The following is a 15,978-nucleotide window of genomic DNA, read 5'->3' on the forward strand; positions in this document are numbered from 1 at the left end:
CCTACGTCACCCACCTGCTAGACGACTTCCTTGTCGTCACTCCCCCTCACGCACCCCCCGCATCCGGCCTCACCACACTCACCTCCCTTTTCAACGACCTCGGCGTCCCCCTCGCCCTAGAGAAGACCGAGGGCCCTTCCACCTCCCTCGAATTCCTAGGAATCACTCTGGACACTGTCTCACTCCAAGCCTCCCTGCCCCCCGACAAGCTCAACCGCATCACCCTCCTCCTCTCCAACTACATGGACCTCCCCCAGTGCAGCAAGCAACAGCTCCTTTCCCTACTCGGCCACCTGAACTACGCCATGCGCATCATCCCCCAAGGCCGCTCCTTCATCTCCAACCTCCTCCACCTCTCCACTTCAGTCCCTTCCCTTCACCACCAAGTCACGCTCGACTCCCCCTGCCAAATGGAGCTGCGCCTCTGGCACCTCCTCCTCTCTAACTGGAACGGCATCACTTTTTTCTATAATGACTTTGTCTCCTCCCCCGAAGACCTCCAACTATACACGGATGCGGCCCCCTCAGTAGGCTTCGGCGGCTACTATGCCGGAAGGTGGTTCTCCTCCCCCTGGCCTGGCGAACTCCACCTCCTCGACCCTGACCATACCCAATCCTCTACCCTCTACGAACTCTACCCTATAGTCGTCGCCGCAGCCCTGTGGGGCACAGAGTGGACCAGCAAGAGTGTCCTCATCCACACCGACAACCAGGCCGTCGTACAAATCATCAACAAAGGCCGCTGCTCCTCTCTCCCCGTCATGTCCCTCCTGCGCCGCCTAACCTGGCTCTCCGTCACCCACCAGTTTCTCCTCCGCGCTGCCCACGTCCCCGGCCACCACAACACCATCGCTGACTCCCTTTCCCGCTTTCTCTTTCAGAAATTCAAGACCTTGGCACCACACTCCGATCCCCTTCCGGTCCCAGTCCCTCCATTTTCCGACATCACCTTCCCCTAGAGCATCCTCTCCACCACCTCATCCTCCAGTCCCAGCAATCCGTCCTGCTGAGCATAGCAGACTCCACCCTCTCATCCTACCGGACAGCTTGGATCAACTTCCAGTCCTTCCATCTCCGCCACAACCTACCCTTCCCTTCCCTCGATCTCCTCTCCCTCTCCGCCTACATCAGCCACAGCGCCTCTGCCCTCTCCACCCGTTCCTCCACAATCCGAGTCTACCTCTGCGGGATCAGTTTCTTCACCAAACTCCTAACCGGTTCACCCCATCCCTTCACTCAGCACCCCCAAATCCTTCTCCAACTCAAAGGCCTACAGCGCGGCGAACCACGACTCCCCCCTCGGCGCCTCCCCCTCACCATAGAAATCCTGGCCTCCTGCATCCACACCGTCAGATCCGGCTACGCCAACCAAACCCTCAACTCCACCCTCGAATCCATGTTCCTCCTCGCCTTCTACGGCTTCCTCCGCTGCTCGGAGTTCACAGCCGCCAACCGGAACTTCGACCCCGCAATCCACCCCTGCCTCTCCGACATAACTTCCCACGACCACGACACACTGGTCTTCACCCTGAAACGAAGCAAGACCTCCCAGCATCGCCCAATCCCCATCTACTTCTTCCGCCTCAACTCTCCCACCAGTCCTTTTGAATCCCTGGCCAACCACGTCCGCCTCAGACAATCTCAGCACGCTCTCCCCCAGGACCCCCTCTTCATCGACGAACACGGAACCGTCGCTACCCGTGGCTGGTTCCTCCTCCACCTCCGCCAAATCCTCACCATCTCAGGCTACCCCGCGGAAAACTTTTCCGGCCACTCCTTCCGCATCGGCGCTGCCTCCACAGCCGCCAGCCGAGGCCTCCAGGACCACACCGTCCGCCTGCTAGGTAGATGGTCTTCCCAGGCATACCTGACCTACATCCGCTCCTCCCTCCACGACATCAAACAGGCCCACAACTCCCTGGCCTAGTAGTCGCCCCCGTAGTCCTTTTTGGGGATCACGCCTCCAAGCGTACAGCGGGCTGACCGCCACGCGATCACGCCCAACGTGTGCCGCGGGCTGACCGCCACACGACCCCTTCCCCAAAGACTTCAGGGTCGGCGAACCCCCCGGAACCCACGCCCCGTTCTCCTCCTCATCTTCACAACCCTCCTCATCACTTCATTCTCTCATTCAATAAAAACCTTTAAACTTTCCACAATGGTGTGTTTCTTCCAACTAGTGAAATGGAGTTGGAACAACTGATGTTCAGGAGGCGGAGAAACACACTTTGACCATGCCCTCATGCCATCCTCCGCCCTCCTTGCCAATCTACCCAGCCTACTTATACCCGCCTCAGACAACCCAGCATCCTCTATGCTTTTCGTATCCCGCCACCATCCCCATCACCACCTCAAGATCAGCAGCTCCACTGCTCCTTCTCCTCCATCTCTCCTCACCTCGTCCCTTCCTCACAGTTCCCACGGGGGATCACGCCTCCAAGCGTACAGCGGGCTGACCGCCACGCGATCACGCCCAACGTGTGCCGCGGGCTGACCGCCACACGACCCCTTCCCCAAAGACTTCAGGGTCGGCGAACCCCCCGGAACCCACGCCCCGTTCTCCTCCTCATCTTCACAACCCTCCTCATCACTTCATTCTCTCATTCAATAAAAACCTTTAAACTTTCCACAATGGTGTGTTTCTTCCAACTAGTGAAGTCCCTTCCTAACATTTTAGTCTAGTTTTTATTTGTTGAAGAAATTTTCAATATATTTAGTCTCACTCATACTCATCATAGCTTAGTTTCCATTTAGTTTTCGTCAGTGAAAAATCAAAAATGTAGTCGACAAACTTTTTTCGTCATAGTATTAGTCGACCTAATCAACACTGAGCTAGAGCGCAAACTTTCCCCTCAAATTAATGTATTTCTGCCATGGAACCCCATCTAAAAATATTTTGTGCCAGGGACCCCCCCCCCCCCCCCATGCAAGGTTTGTGCTGTTAAAATGTTTCCGCAAGATATAGATCGTCTATTGTCAAATAGGACCCCGCTTTGAGAAACATTGCATTGACATGTGACACTTGTTTTCTATTAGCATATTATGCATCGCCAATTTGAATCTACTATTCTGCGGACTGCTTGCTGAAATGTCAGGTTGAACGTGACAATCAGTGGAAATTGCCTGGCATAGAAACGATGGAACAATTTTGGCATTTGGAAGCATAAGGAATCAGGGAAGAGACGATGAGAGGAGGGAACAACGACATGGGGAGTTTGAAAATAATTGGGTTGTGAGCTTCTGCGTCAGTTATTTTCTTTATTTAAAACATTTGAAGAAGAGTGTGTGTGTGTGTGTGTGTGTGTGTGTGTGTGTGTGTGTGTGTGTGTGTGTGTGTGTGTGTGTGTGTGTGTGTGTGTGTTGGGAGGGCGGGAGGGAATTGGGGAGAGGAGAGTATGAGAGGAGTTGATGGCAGTAAATGAATGCTGATGAGAGAGGAGGTGATGTGGAGATAGAGGAGATGAGGCAGGAGAGGAGGAGCTGGTGGAGGTTGGGAGAAGAAAACAGGAGGTGGGGGTTGGGGCAAATGTGACGGAAATGAAGAGAAGTGAAAGACAAGGAGAGGAGAGGTAATTGGGATCACAGACAGACACAGACAGACAGACAGACAGACAGACAGACAGACAGACAGACAGACAGACAGACATTGATTCTGTTTCGAAGGCAAAAGGCAAGGTCTCTCTATACATGCGGCACATGTAAACCTTCCGTATGTTCTAAATTATTGAAGACCCATCTCTCTCTCTCTCGCACGCATGCACGCACGCACGCACGCACGCACACTGACATAGCTGATTGGGTCAATACATTAAGGGTCTCGTGGGAAATAGACCATCTATTGTGAAACTAAACACACACGCACATGTGTGTACAGACACACACTTGTGCACTTACACATTTTCCTTACACACACACACACACACACAACACACACACACACACACACACACACACACACCCTCGGGCACGCCATGCTGTTTTGCATGCAGGCCATGCAGCTGCATTCCACTTATCTGCAGATGCAACGGAGAGAGAGGGGGTTGAGGAAAGAGATGGAGGGATAGAGAGAGTGGGGGGGGGGGGGGTACAGGATGAATAGATGGGGAATAGAAAGGGATGGATGGATGATGGTGGGAGAAAGTGGATGATATAAATCCCACCCGTGTGAAGTGAGGGGCGCTCTTATCATCGTACGTACATCATCATGACGCAAAATAGACACTATCTATGTCTATTTGCTCAGACACTATGACGTAAAGTTCTCAATTCACTGTCAATGGGAATTTAATGTTTGTGTAAGACAAAAATAGCAGATTTGTTCAGACACTGACGTACAATTCTCCATTCATTGTCAATGGGAATTTAATATTTTGTGTAAGACGAAAATTTACACTAATAGCTGAATATAGGAGGGGCTATAGCAACCCTCATAAAAAAGATTTCACAAGTGAAATGTGTGGTTATACGGTAGAGTAAGCAGAGAGGGGGCGCTGGTAAGTCACAACCTGTAAACTGTAGAGTAAGCGCTAGAGAGGAGGGGCTTGTAAGTCACAACCTGTAAACTGTAGAGTAAGCGCTAGAGAGGAGGGGCTTGTAAGTCACAACCTGTAAACTGTAGAGTAAGCGCTAGAGAGGAGGGGCTTGTAAGTCACAACCTGTAAACTGTAGAGTAAGCGCTAGAGAGGAGGGGCTTGTAAGTCACAACCTGTAAACTGACACCTGTATAGAAACACAGTTCATTCTAAGCACATGGAAGTAGCATCCACACCGACCCGACTCAAGGCATGATGTCATGATACTGTAGGTGCACATTCTGAGGAATAGGTGAACATTTGTTTTGTTTTATAGGTGAACATTCTGTCATAAGTATACATCTCACAGAAAGAGATGAAGAAGAGGGACAAAAGGAGGTGGCCAAGGATAGAACCTTGGGGGACTTATATGGTTTAAAGAGGAAGTGCCCTAACCCAGTATGAGTATAGGCCTATAAGTAGTATTACTGTATGTATTACACAGAATAATGAATGATTGAAAATATTTTTTTGTATATAACATTTGATTTCAAAGTCATGCAAATTAAGCTGCAATTATGTTTATATCCCAAAACCTTTGTGTTAATCTGTACAAACCTGTTTGACCCCAATCAGGTGACAAGTGTGGAACCTCACTTCAAGCAGAACTAAACGTCATATAATTTCAAGTTTTGGGGCACTTTTCTGATTACATATTTTTTTGGTATTCTTAATTAAATGTCATTACTTTGAGAAATTATGGCTTTGAGGCGTGCAAATTAATCTAGTGTGAAATGTCAGAAGAAAACATAATTGAAAGGTAACAAGCTAACAAACTTGTCATCAGCACTCACAGATAACGCGGTTATTCTTGCCTCCAGACTTGTACCCGCTGACTTGTTAAGTAGCCTAACAGTTTATAGCTGAGAGGAGAACCTTTCCTGTGGCACCCATAAATCATGATGTGCTGATGTGCTTATGCTGACACACTCGCGTGCGCGTGTCTGTCTGTGTGTGTGTGTGTGCGTGTGTGTCTGTGTGTGCGCGTGTCCGTCCTTCCAGGGCTTGCAGACAGGCACCAGAGAGCTGCAGGACATGGGGGTGAAGTTCTGCCACAGTCTGCTGTCGGTGAGGAGAAACGTGCCGTACACCAGCAGGCGGCTGGTCGACCACATCGACCTCGACCACAACTCACACAAGTATGCTAGCACACTCTACACGCACACATGCTTCTCTGACTTTTTATTGTATTTTATTTCAAGGAACAGTTCAGAGTGGAGATTGTTTGTACATCTTTATCTGTACCTATTGCTGGAAAAGAAAATTGTGCTTTTGCTGTGAGGGGGAAAACAACAACGTTATAGGAGTGGCACCTCACAGAGAAGGTGGACAAACCTGAAACAGGGCTTGGCTGAGTGGCTAATATCGATATTTTGTCCTACAGTAGAAGCCTATTTGCACGTCAGTTCTGGAGGTGAGATGTGTTAAAGATGCGTAAAATTGACACTGAGGATTTGACAGTTCATACACACGAATGTGATAAGTGAGATAGGGAGCCTTAAGGCTTGCTTGTCTCTTTGTCTCTGTCTCTCTCTCTCTCTCTCTCTCTCTCTCCCTCTCTCTCTCTCTCTCTCTTTCTCTCTCTCTTTCTCTCTCTCCCTCGCACACAGTTTAACAATGTATTTGTGTCCACACACATAGGGAAAGCATACAGGAACACAAATAGTTTAGGTGCAGTAAAGGTTACATTCACAAACTCATGGATATGTCCTCATGATACAACACACACATGTCACTCAGCACTCCATGGGCACAAGCAGAAGCAGTGGCAGCTCTGCCATACAGGGCAGGAGAGATGGCACACTTTGCCAGCCTTTTCCGCTTCGTCTTTGGACAGACATCCGAAGTTGTCGAAACCCTCAGACAACCAGTCCGTGGGTATGTCCTAGGAATCACCATAGGAAACAAAGTTATTAGTTCTTGCACTGTTGCTTAGTGTTAAAGCACTCTCTGTAGATGTTCTCGTGCATGTGCCTGGAAGTCCACCCATTGACATACCGCTGGAAGGCCGCCCAGTCTACCTTGCCTTTCTCCCCAGTAAGCTGTTCATGGGAGCGGCCGTCGGGTAGCGTTGGCAGATTCCACTGGTGAATATAGTGCCTTCTTGTATGAAAGTTACATAGTCCACAGAAGTTGCAAATGCATCCATGCACCTACTACATTAACCATGGTAGTTTAACGTCATGCCCAGGACACACACACACACACACACACACACACACACACACACACACACACACACACACACACACACACACACACACTTTATGCCAAAAAATTGCTAAATCTCAGTCATTGGAAAAGGACAAACTTAAGCTTGTTTTGATTGCATTGCCAGCTCCTCTACAACTTCTCCTGCAAGTTGACGACAGGTCCACGACGTTACTGACTTAGGAAGTCATTATTTGGGCTCATTAATGTGCTCACCGTAATCGTGACAAGCGCCTTGAGTATTCGGCTGCAGGCTGGAGGGGATTTGGATTTTCTTCCTCCAATATTGCATTCTTAAATGATTTATTTAGCTGTGTTTCACCATTTTTAATACCAGTTTCTGCAGACAGCATTGACATTTCCAATTCATTCCGAACATTTAAAGACAGACTAAAACTAAATCAAAATTTGCTGTCAAAATCAACACTGTTTTAAAGTAAAGTAAACACAGGAGCAATGCTGTTGTGCAGACTTTTATTATTTTGGGTCAAGGCCTACCCAGTACCAGGCCCACTCAGTCACTCAGTCAGTAACTAACTGATTGTTGTTGTCTGTCTCTGATGATCTGTCAGTCTGATGCTCCTGTTTGGTCTAGTGTGTGCCCCCCCCCCCCTCTCTCTCTCTCTCTCCTCTTTCAGCCTGGCTATGTTTGTTTTTTTAACCGAAACCGTAGTGATTAGGGAGTGAAACTGTAGTGATTAGGGAGTGAAACTGTAGTGATTAGGGAGTGAAACTGTAGTGATTAGGGAGTGAAACTGTAGTGATTAGGGAGTGAAACCATAGTGATTAGGGAGTGAAACCGTAGTGATTAGGGAGTGAGAAACCGTAGTGATTAGGGAGTGAGAAACCGTAGTGATTAGGGAGTGAGAAACCAGACACACAAACACAGACTTTTTCCCCCAAAGCCGTGGAGTTAGACAGGGATGCAGCCTGAGTCCAACACTCTTCTTCATATATATCAACGAATTAGCAAAAACGTTAGAACAGTCTACAGCTCCAGGCATCCCCTTGGCAAACACAGAAATCAAATGCTTACTTTACGCAGATGACCTGCTGCTGCTGTCCCCAACCAAGGAAGCAGCAACTTGATCTCCTACACAAATTCTCCCAGACATGGGCCCTGACAGTGAACCTAACCAAGACTAAAATCATGATATTTCAAAAAAGGCCCAGCCGCCAAAACCACCAATTTTTCCTAAATACAATCCCACTAGAACAAACAAAAAACTATACCTACCTTGGCCTAAACATCAGCATCACAGCAGGTAACTACAACCAAGCTGTAAAGGACCTGAGAGACAAGGCAAGAAGGGCATTCTATGCCATCAAAAGACACATCAAAATAGACATCCCAATTAAAACCTGGCTTAAAATACTGGACTCTGTTGATAGAACCAATTTCCCTCATATGTTGTGAGATCTGGGGACCATTAGCAAACCATGACCTTGAAAAATGGGATAAACACCAAACCGAGACCCTACACACAGAATTCTGCAAATCCATTCTGCGTACCCAGCGAAAAACACCAAATAATGCATGCAGGGCAGAATTAGGACGATACCCACTCATAATCAAAATAAAAAAGAGAGGACTTAAGTTCTACAACCACCTAAAAGAAAGCGACCTAGATGCACTCCATAACAAGGCACTCACACACAGTGAAACTCTAGAGAGATGCCCCCTCAGCCAGCTGGCCCTGGAACTCCGGGCACAAACACAAACAGAGCCACGAGATAGAAAACCCATTGGACTTGTAACAATCGGCCTTTTCCACTGAAAGGATAATCATTGCTAAAGGAATAAAACAGCAGGATCGTCGGGTTAACTCTGTGGTATTTTATATAGAAGCCACGCAATGGTGTTGAGCAAACAGAATGGCAATCAATACATACACAGTTTACACACCAGAAAAGACAGAAGTCAAACACTACTCAAACCCCCTCCAAACCCAAAGGAGTCCCAGCAACCCCTCAGGATCACAACATCATATATAAACAATAAACAAGTTCAAATAAACAAAATAGCAGTCGCGCGACTCGCGTCGGTCCTCCTCTCCGCGTGCACGCGCACTATAGTCTCTTAAAGTTCCTATAATCCACACAGCATGAAGAGTCCGCTCCCGACGGCGTAGCGAGCGTTTGGGGTACCCCTTATTATAATCCAAGAAGGACAATGTTTGGAATGATCTCACCAGAAGAGACGTCTGTCAGTCTCGGGTGCGGTTCCAAACGACCGTGATCCAACGACAGCAACGGGCTTGCGTGTTCCTGTTTCCGCTGGCTCCACTAAGTCAAACGTCCTTTATCTCGGCTGCAGATACTACACATTAACACTTTAGTGCAGTGATTTAAACGGTAGGCCTATCTGGCGCCACGGAGCTCCTCTGTCCTGTTCACCCAGGTACCTAGATTTGTTTGTTCCTCCTCCCTCCTGTGTCACTTCCTCTATTAATAAAGTTGGGTGACATTCAATCAGACCTGTTACCTCTCATGTGAGCTAGGAATGTTCATATGGACTTAAAAGCCGGTTCACAGTTTTCTACATGCCCCCATATCACACGTATATAAGGACATGCATAGATCAAGCAGATAATACAATATCATTATGTGCATAAATACAATATCATTATGTGCAATTGTCACAGACTAAACCAAATTATAAAACAGCAAAAGGAAAACTATCTGACACATTGGAAAGAAGCAACACAAAAGCAGAGTAAACTAGAATGCTATCTGGCCCTAAACAGAGAATACACAGTGGCAGAATACCTGAGCACCGTGACCGACCAAAAACAAATACAAATCTTAACTAGGTACAGACTCAGTGAGCACAGTCTCGCGATCGAGAAAGGCCGTTATAGGCAGACCTGTATCCTGAGAGAAGACAGACTATGCACCCACTGCACACTAAATGAAGTGGAAACCGAGTTACACTTCCTAACCATCTGTCCATTGTACCAAGACATCAGAGACACAGATTACAACCACACACGGAGATATTGAAAACATGACCAATGACAAAAAACTCCCATATCTGCTGGGCGAAGTACAACAATGTGCAAACACAGCAGCAAGATTTGTGAGCTGCTGTGATAGGAGAAGGATATCAAATGGAACACAACCACCCTAAAGACTAATCATTGTGTATATTCCTGCACTATACCTGCATCGAGTGATCTTGGTACATAGAATTTGATCTATTGAAGATCCTGACCTTCAAAGTACATAATTTTTGTTTTGATTGTATTGCTGTATTGTTGTATTGTTCTTTCTGCTTTGGCAATGTAAACGTATGTTTTCTCATGCCAATAAAGCCCTTTGAATTGAATTGAATTGAGAAACCGTAGTAATTAGGGAGTGAAACCATAGTCATTAGGGAGTGAGAAACCGTAGTGATTAGGGAGTGAGAAACCATAGTGATTAGGGAGTGAGACACCGTAGTGATTAGGGAGTGAAACCGTAGTGATTAGGGAGTGAGAAACCGTAGTGATTAGGGAGTGAGACAACGTAGTGATTAGGGAGTGAGAAACCGTAGTGATTAGGGAGTGAAACCGTAGTGATTAGGGAGTGAGAAACCGTAGTGATTAGGGAGTGAGACACCGTAGTGATTAGGGAGTGAGAAACCGTAGTGATTAGGGAGTGAGACACCGTAGTGATTAGGGAGTGAGAAACCGTAGTGATTAGGGAGTGAGCGGGCAATCGATGGCGTTAACCAAAGCATTGAAAGAGAATGAAAAACACAGACTGCTTCACAACAAAGGTTTAACTTCAACATTATCAAACTATTGGATTCAGCATCAGTGTATTTTGTCCCCCTTCAGCCTAAGAATTGCTTCTGATTCTCTCTCTCTCTCTCTCTCGCACGCGCACGCACGCACGCACGCACGCACGCACGCACGCACACACACACACACACACACACACACACACACACACACACACACACACACACACACACACACACACACACACACACACACACACACACACACACCTCTCTTGGTTGTGGTCTGGATGGTCCAGGTTCGGTGCGGCGTGGCTCTCTTGTACCTCTGTGATTGATGTGAGCGTCTAAAATGGACCTGAATGGTTTCTATCGATTTTCAGAGCTCCCATTCAATCTCCTTAGTGAACGGTGACAATAGCAGAGCTCTGCTCTATCTGCTAGACTGGATGGGATTACAGCCTTTTATTCTCCTGCTTATTCTTCTGCTCATACCCTGCGTCCTTACTCCTTATCCCTTCCACATATTGACTTAATTTATTTTTTATCCAATCACTGGTGGAAAGTAACTAAGTACATTTACTCTCAAGTATACTGTAGTTAAAGGTATAGTATAGAGTAAGGGATTTCCTTTGGTTAAAATAAGTATGGTGATAGTACTCATGAGTTTTTCTTCAGTAATAGGAGTCTCCATGTCTCCAGCTTTTTATTAAACAGAAAATAGATTTTTAGGTCGGGACACCATGCAACTTTATCCAAACAGATTAGAGAACTCTGTCAGGATACACATTAAACAAGTGTAATTGTAGGTAACGTCATGCCCAGGACACACACACACACACACACACACACACACACACACACACACACACACACACACACACACACACACACACACACACACACACACACACACACACACACTTTATGACAAAAAATAGCGAAATCTCAGTCATTAGAAAAGGACAAACTTTAGCTTGTTTTGATTGCATTGCCAACAACTTCTCCTGCAAGTTGACGACAGGTCCACGACGTTACTGACTTAGGAAGTCATTATTTGGGCTCATTAATGTGCTCACCGTAATCGTGACAAGCGCCTTGAGTATTCGGCTGCAGGCTGGAGGGGATTTGGATTTTCTTCCTCCAATATTGCATTCTTAAATGATTTATTTAGCTGTGTTTCGCCATTTTTAATACCAGTTACTGCAGACAGCATTGACATTTCCGATTCATAAAACATTTAAAGACAGACTAAAACTAAATCAAAATTTGCTGTCAAAATCAACACTGTTTTAAAGTAAAGTAAACACAGGAGCAATGCTGTTGTGCAGACTTTTATTATTTTGGGTCACGGCCTACACAGTCACGCATGTATACTGCTTCCACCGAATCCAATTTTGCAAGCCCATCCTTCCTTCCTCCCTCCCTCCCTTCCTTCTCTGGGAACCGGAAGGTTGTCGGTTTGGTCGTGGGTTCGTGCCTGCATGCGCTGCGTGCCGAAGTGTCCTTGAGCAAGACACTGAAGCCCTACCTGCTCCCCATGAGCAGGTTGGTGTCTTGCAGCATGGTTGCCTCCACTGTGGATGTGTGAATGTGTGCTGCATGATCGCATCATGTGTAACCGTGTTCCACTGTACTGTATGTGGAAGATGAGCATTGTAAAGAGCAGGAGTTGTTAGAGAACATAATCTGAGTCCCACAGACGAAAAACTGTCCAAGTCCAAATTTCATTCTGACCCCTCCACGAAAAGGCCTCGTTGTTGTCCTGAATCCTTCTATCTATCTAATCTATAATTTATACATTATGGATCAATAGTGTGGACTTAGACTGTTTTTCGTCTGTGGCATTCAAAGCGCTATATGTAATAAATGTAGTCCAATATATTTTCCTTCCTTCCTTCCTTCCTTCCTTCCTTCCTTCCTTCCTTCCTTCCCTCCCTCTCTCCTTATTTCATATACACAAAAACAAGCTGTTTGGTGTCAGTACAATTATTTAGTGTGCACCATTGCCCTCATAGATCTGCTGTATTATCCAACAAGACTGTTTGTGTGTGTGTGTGTGTGTGTGTGTGTGTGTGTGTGTGTGTCTCTCTCTCTCTCTCTCTCTCTCTCTCTCTCTCTCTCTCTCTCTCTCTCTCTCTCTCTCTCACATAAAACGGCTGGCTGCGTCCCAGGGTATATTTAGTATTTACCGTGCAGCGACAGAAAAGTGAAGTTACACAGGAAAAGTAATTTTCCTAGTCCACAGTTGGCAGGATAAACGCATTCACTTTGCGACAAAAGTGTTTGATTCGTTTTTGAAAGAATGACTCAACTTTCGCCGTCCGCCTCTCCTGCCAATGGAGCATGGAGATTAGATCGCAAATAGAGGGAAAAGAGGGAAGTGGTACAGTTAGGGGGTCCGACAATATGGGCTAATATTATCGTCCATGCTAAACCCCTTATCCTAAACTTATTTTCTTTTATATATTTTGAAAAATGTTTTTGAATAATTCAACTAGCGATCTACATCTACACGTTCTGAGCTTGTAGATATTTGAACTATTCAGAAATGTTTTTCAAAATAGTAAAAAAAAGGCAAAGAAGTTTAAGGATAAGTATAGAAGTTTAAGGATAAGTATAATCTACTGGTTGATATGGGTTGATACATTCGAAGCGTGTGCAATGGTGGTCTGCGCAACTTTTGTGCTGTTGTAGGACATTCATTTACCAACAAAAAAATCCATACAAAATTTAAATATGGAGTTGCAAGGTTTCCGCCCCGACAGCGACGGTTATCCAATCCTATTATCTTTTGAAATATGTGAGTCCAGGTGGAAGCTGTAAGCTGTGATCCCTTAATTCAGTTCACTTATTACAGTATTAGATCGAATTGAATCAATCTGCAGATTAAGGAGAAGCGGGTGGAGGGAGAAGGGCTACGCTAAGGCTGCTGTTACTCATTATACGGAAGGGCAAACGTATAATGCAGACAGAGAATAGACCAGAGTACAGAGGAGTGCAGGTACACACTGTCCTCAAAGGCTTTTTCAAACATTCATTCTTCTCCTGCAAAGTAATGCCTGGTTTATAAAACTGATTGTTCCCGTTCAGGTTGACCATCTGGTATTAAAAGTGCCTATAATGTGGGTGGACGGTGAACGTCGAAAAATAAAGACTTGCAAGACCGTTGCGCTAAACTGCAATAGTCACATCAGGGGGCCACGTTTGACCCCCAGGGGCCATGTTAATCCCCCCTCCCCCCCCCAGGGACCACAGGCACACTGTTGCTACAATCTGCTAGCCTGGCTCCAGCCCTGAATCGCTAGCCAAGGCTACTCCAAAAATATGTCCTGAACGAAAGGAAAATTCAGGTGTCTGGCTAACAAACTGCACCGAACTCGACACAAACACTGTTCATCCAAAATGCTGCCCCGTAAGATGCCCCAAACATGAATATAGTCACACCTGAGGCGTCCTCCAATTCTCACCAAACATGACACAGATGCTGTTCAGGGGTCTGTCATGACCATAGTCACACCAAAAAAAGTAGCAAATTCAATTCCCAACACGTTGTGAGGTTGTAAGATACCAAGGCACACTCTCTGAGATGCCGACCGATAAAGGGTCCCCCCCCCCCCCCGCCACATGAGCACTGTGCATGTGGCGGTCTAGCGGAACGGAGCCTGGATGAGGAATGGGTGTTTATATCTCTGGCTCTGCGATACAGCACAGCGGTGGGCCCTGCAGTGACATGTATCAGCTGTCACTGCTGTACCGTGTATGTACAGTATGAGGTGATGGAGGTGTGTGTACCTCACAGCGTCATGACTTGTCTTATCTCATTAACACTCCCTCTGCTGCAGGCCTCTGTCCCGGGTTGAGCCCACATCAGTGGGTTGGAGCTATAATACGTGTTCAGCCCACAGCAGTGGTGAAGCTATATAACCCATTTAGACCTTTAGAGGGCTGATTCTACAAATACCTTTCTAAATCAGTGGTTCTCGCACTTTCAAGATGTTTTTCAAAAATGTTCAAAAACAGCAGATGTACAAGCTCGAAGTGACGCGCTGTGGAGCTTGTACGCTACAATCTAAAACAACACGGATCAGTGATGATTTTGTCGATTAAGGCTATGATGAAAAATGTTCGTTGACTACCTTTTTTCACTGACGAAAACTAAACAACAGCTAAATAAATAAAAAGCTGCAAGGACTAAAACTAAGACTAATGCATTGACAATTTCGCCAACAAATAAAAACTAGAAAAAAATGTTAGGGAGAAGAAATCCAGTAGAACTAACAGACAAGTCACTGTTTTTTTTTTTGGTTGCGTTCTGAAAATAGCAAATCTACAGTAGCTATTTTCACCATGCAACCAAGTGTAAAATCAACCATTTCGACGCCATCAAGGCCTGCCAAATCAAAGGTAGATTTAGTCGAACAAAAATAGACTAAAACTAAACATTTCAAGTGACTAAAACATGAAAACTAAATCTAAATGAACACCGGTTCTTACACATTTCTGAAGATTTTTCAAAGATGTTCAAAAAAAGCAGACGTGTCGCACTTGTATACTATTTTTGAATAACCAATGCTAAAATCTAAAAAAGATTACACGGATGCTTTCCCCGGTTTTGACGGGATAACAGCACGGCCGCTCTGACACAGATCTGTGTGATAGCTGACGAGGAGGACCACAGGGCTCGTGGTTTGTGACTGTCAGACAAACATAATCCTGTTACGTCTTCCTTTCATTTAGTCCTGACAAATAATCCCATTAGGGTTCATTGTGTCTCTCTCTGATTAACGCACGCTAATAAAATGATTCATGCTGCGAGGAGGAGTAGGCTATCGCCACGACGTGTGTGTGTGTGGTCCCCCGGGGGGTGTTTGTGTGCCCTTCTGTTCCCTGGCTTGTCAGACAAAGTGTGGGTGAGTGCGTGCGTGCATGCGTGAATATCAAATGTGAAATAGTTTGATCTACTTCACTTGTTGACAAATTTTTGATCAGACAAGTTTATTGCAGGAAGATTGCAACGATTTGTACATAACCGAGAGAGCTGTCGTTCTGACAAAATGTAAGAGCTAGCAATAACGGTGAGTGGTGCTGTCTCTATGCACTTGTGTGTGTGTGCGTGACTGCGTGTGCGTGTGTGTGTGTGTGTGTGTGTGTGTGTGTGTGTGTGTGTGTGTGTGTGTGTGTGTGTGTGTGTGTGTGTGTGTGTGTGTGTGTGTGTGTGTGTGTGTGTGTGTGTGTAATACAGACACTGCACTCTGTTTCACATTCGATGTACAAAAATGCTGCTATTGGGGAGGATGTTTTAAAATTCACCATCAAAGCAAGACTACAAGTATTACCAACTAAGTACAATCTGTCAATCTGGTATCCCGACACCCACATCCACTCTGTATAAACCACCACCATCATGATTCTGAACAACACCTAGAATCCATCGTGCACACAACAAATGGATGTAGTGCATACAAAAAC

General features: G+C 46.0%; 1 protein-coding gene across 3 annotated transcripts in view; it reads left to right on the top strand.

Moving 5' to 3' along the window:
• Positions 1 to 15,978, top strand: part of agbl1 (AGBL carboxypeptidase 1) — a 200,457-nt gene that overhangs the window by 155,091 nt on the left and 29,388 nt on the right. For all 3 annotated transcript variants that reach the window (XM_083762454.1, XM_083762455.1, XM_083762456.1), the window contains exon 26: positions 5,574 to 5,710. In XM_083762454.1, the coding sequence (XP_083618580.1) occupies positions 5,574 to 5,710 (137 nt within the window). The remainder of the gene's footprint in view (positions 1 to 5,573; positions 5,711 to 15,978) is intronic.

The sequence above is a fragment of the Protomyctophum parallelum genome (assembly GCF_964188405.1).
Source record: "Protomyctophum parallelum genome assembly, chromosome: 4".
NCBI classification, from domain to species: domain Eukaryota; kingdom Metazoa; phylum Chordata; class Actinopteri; order Myctophiformes; family Myctophidae; genus Protomyctophum; species Protomyctophum parallelum.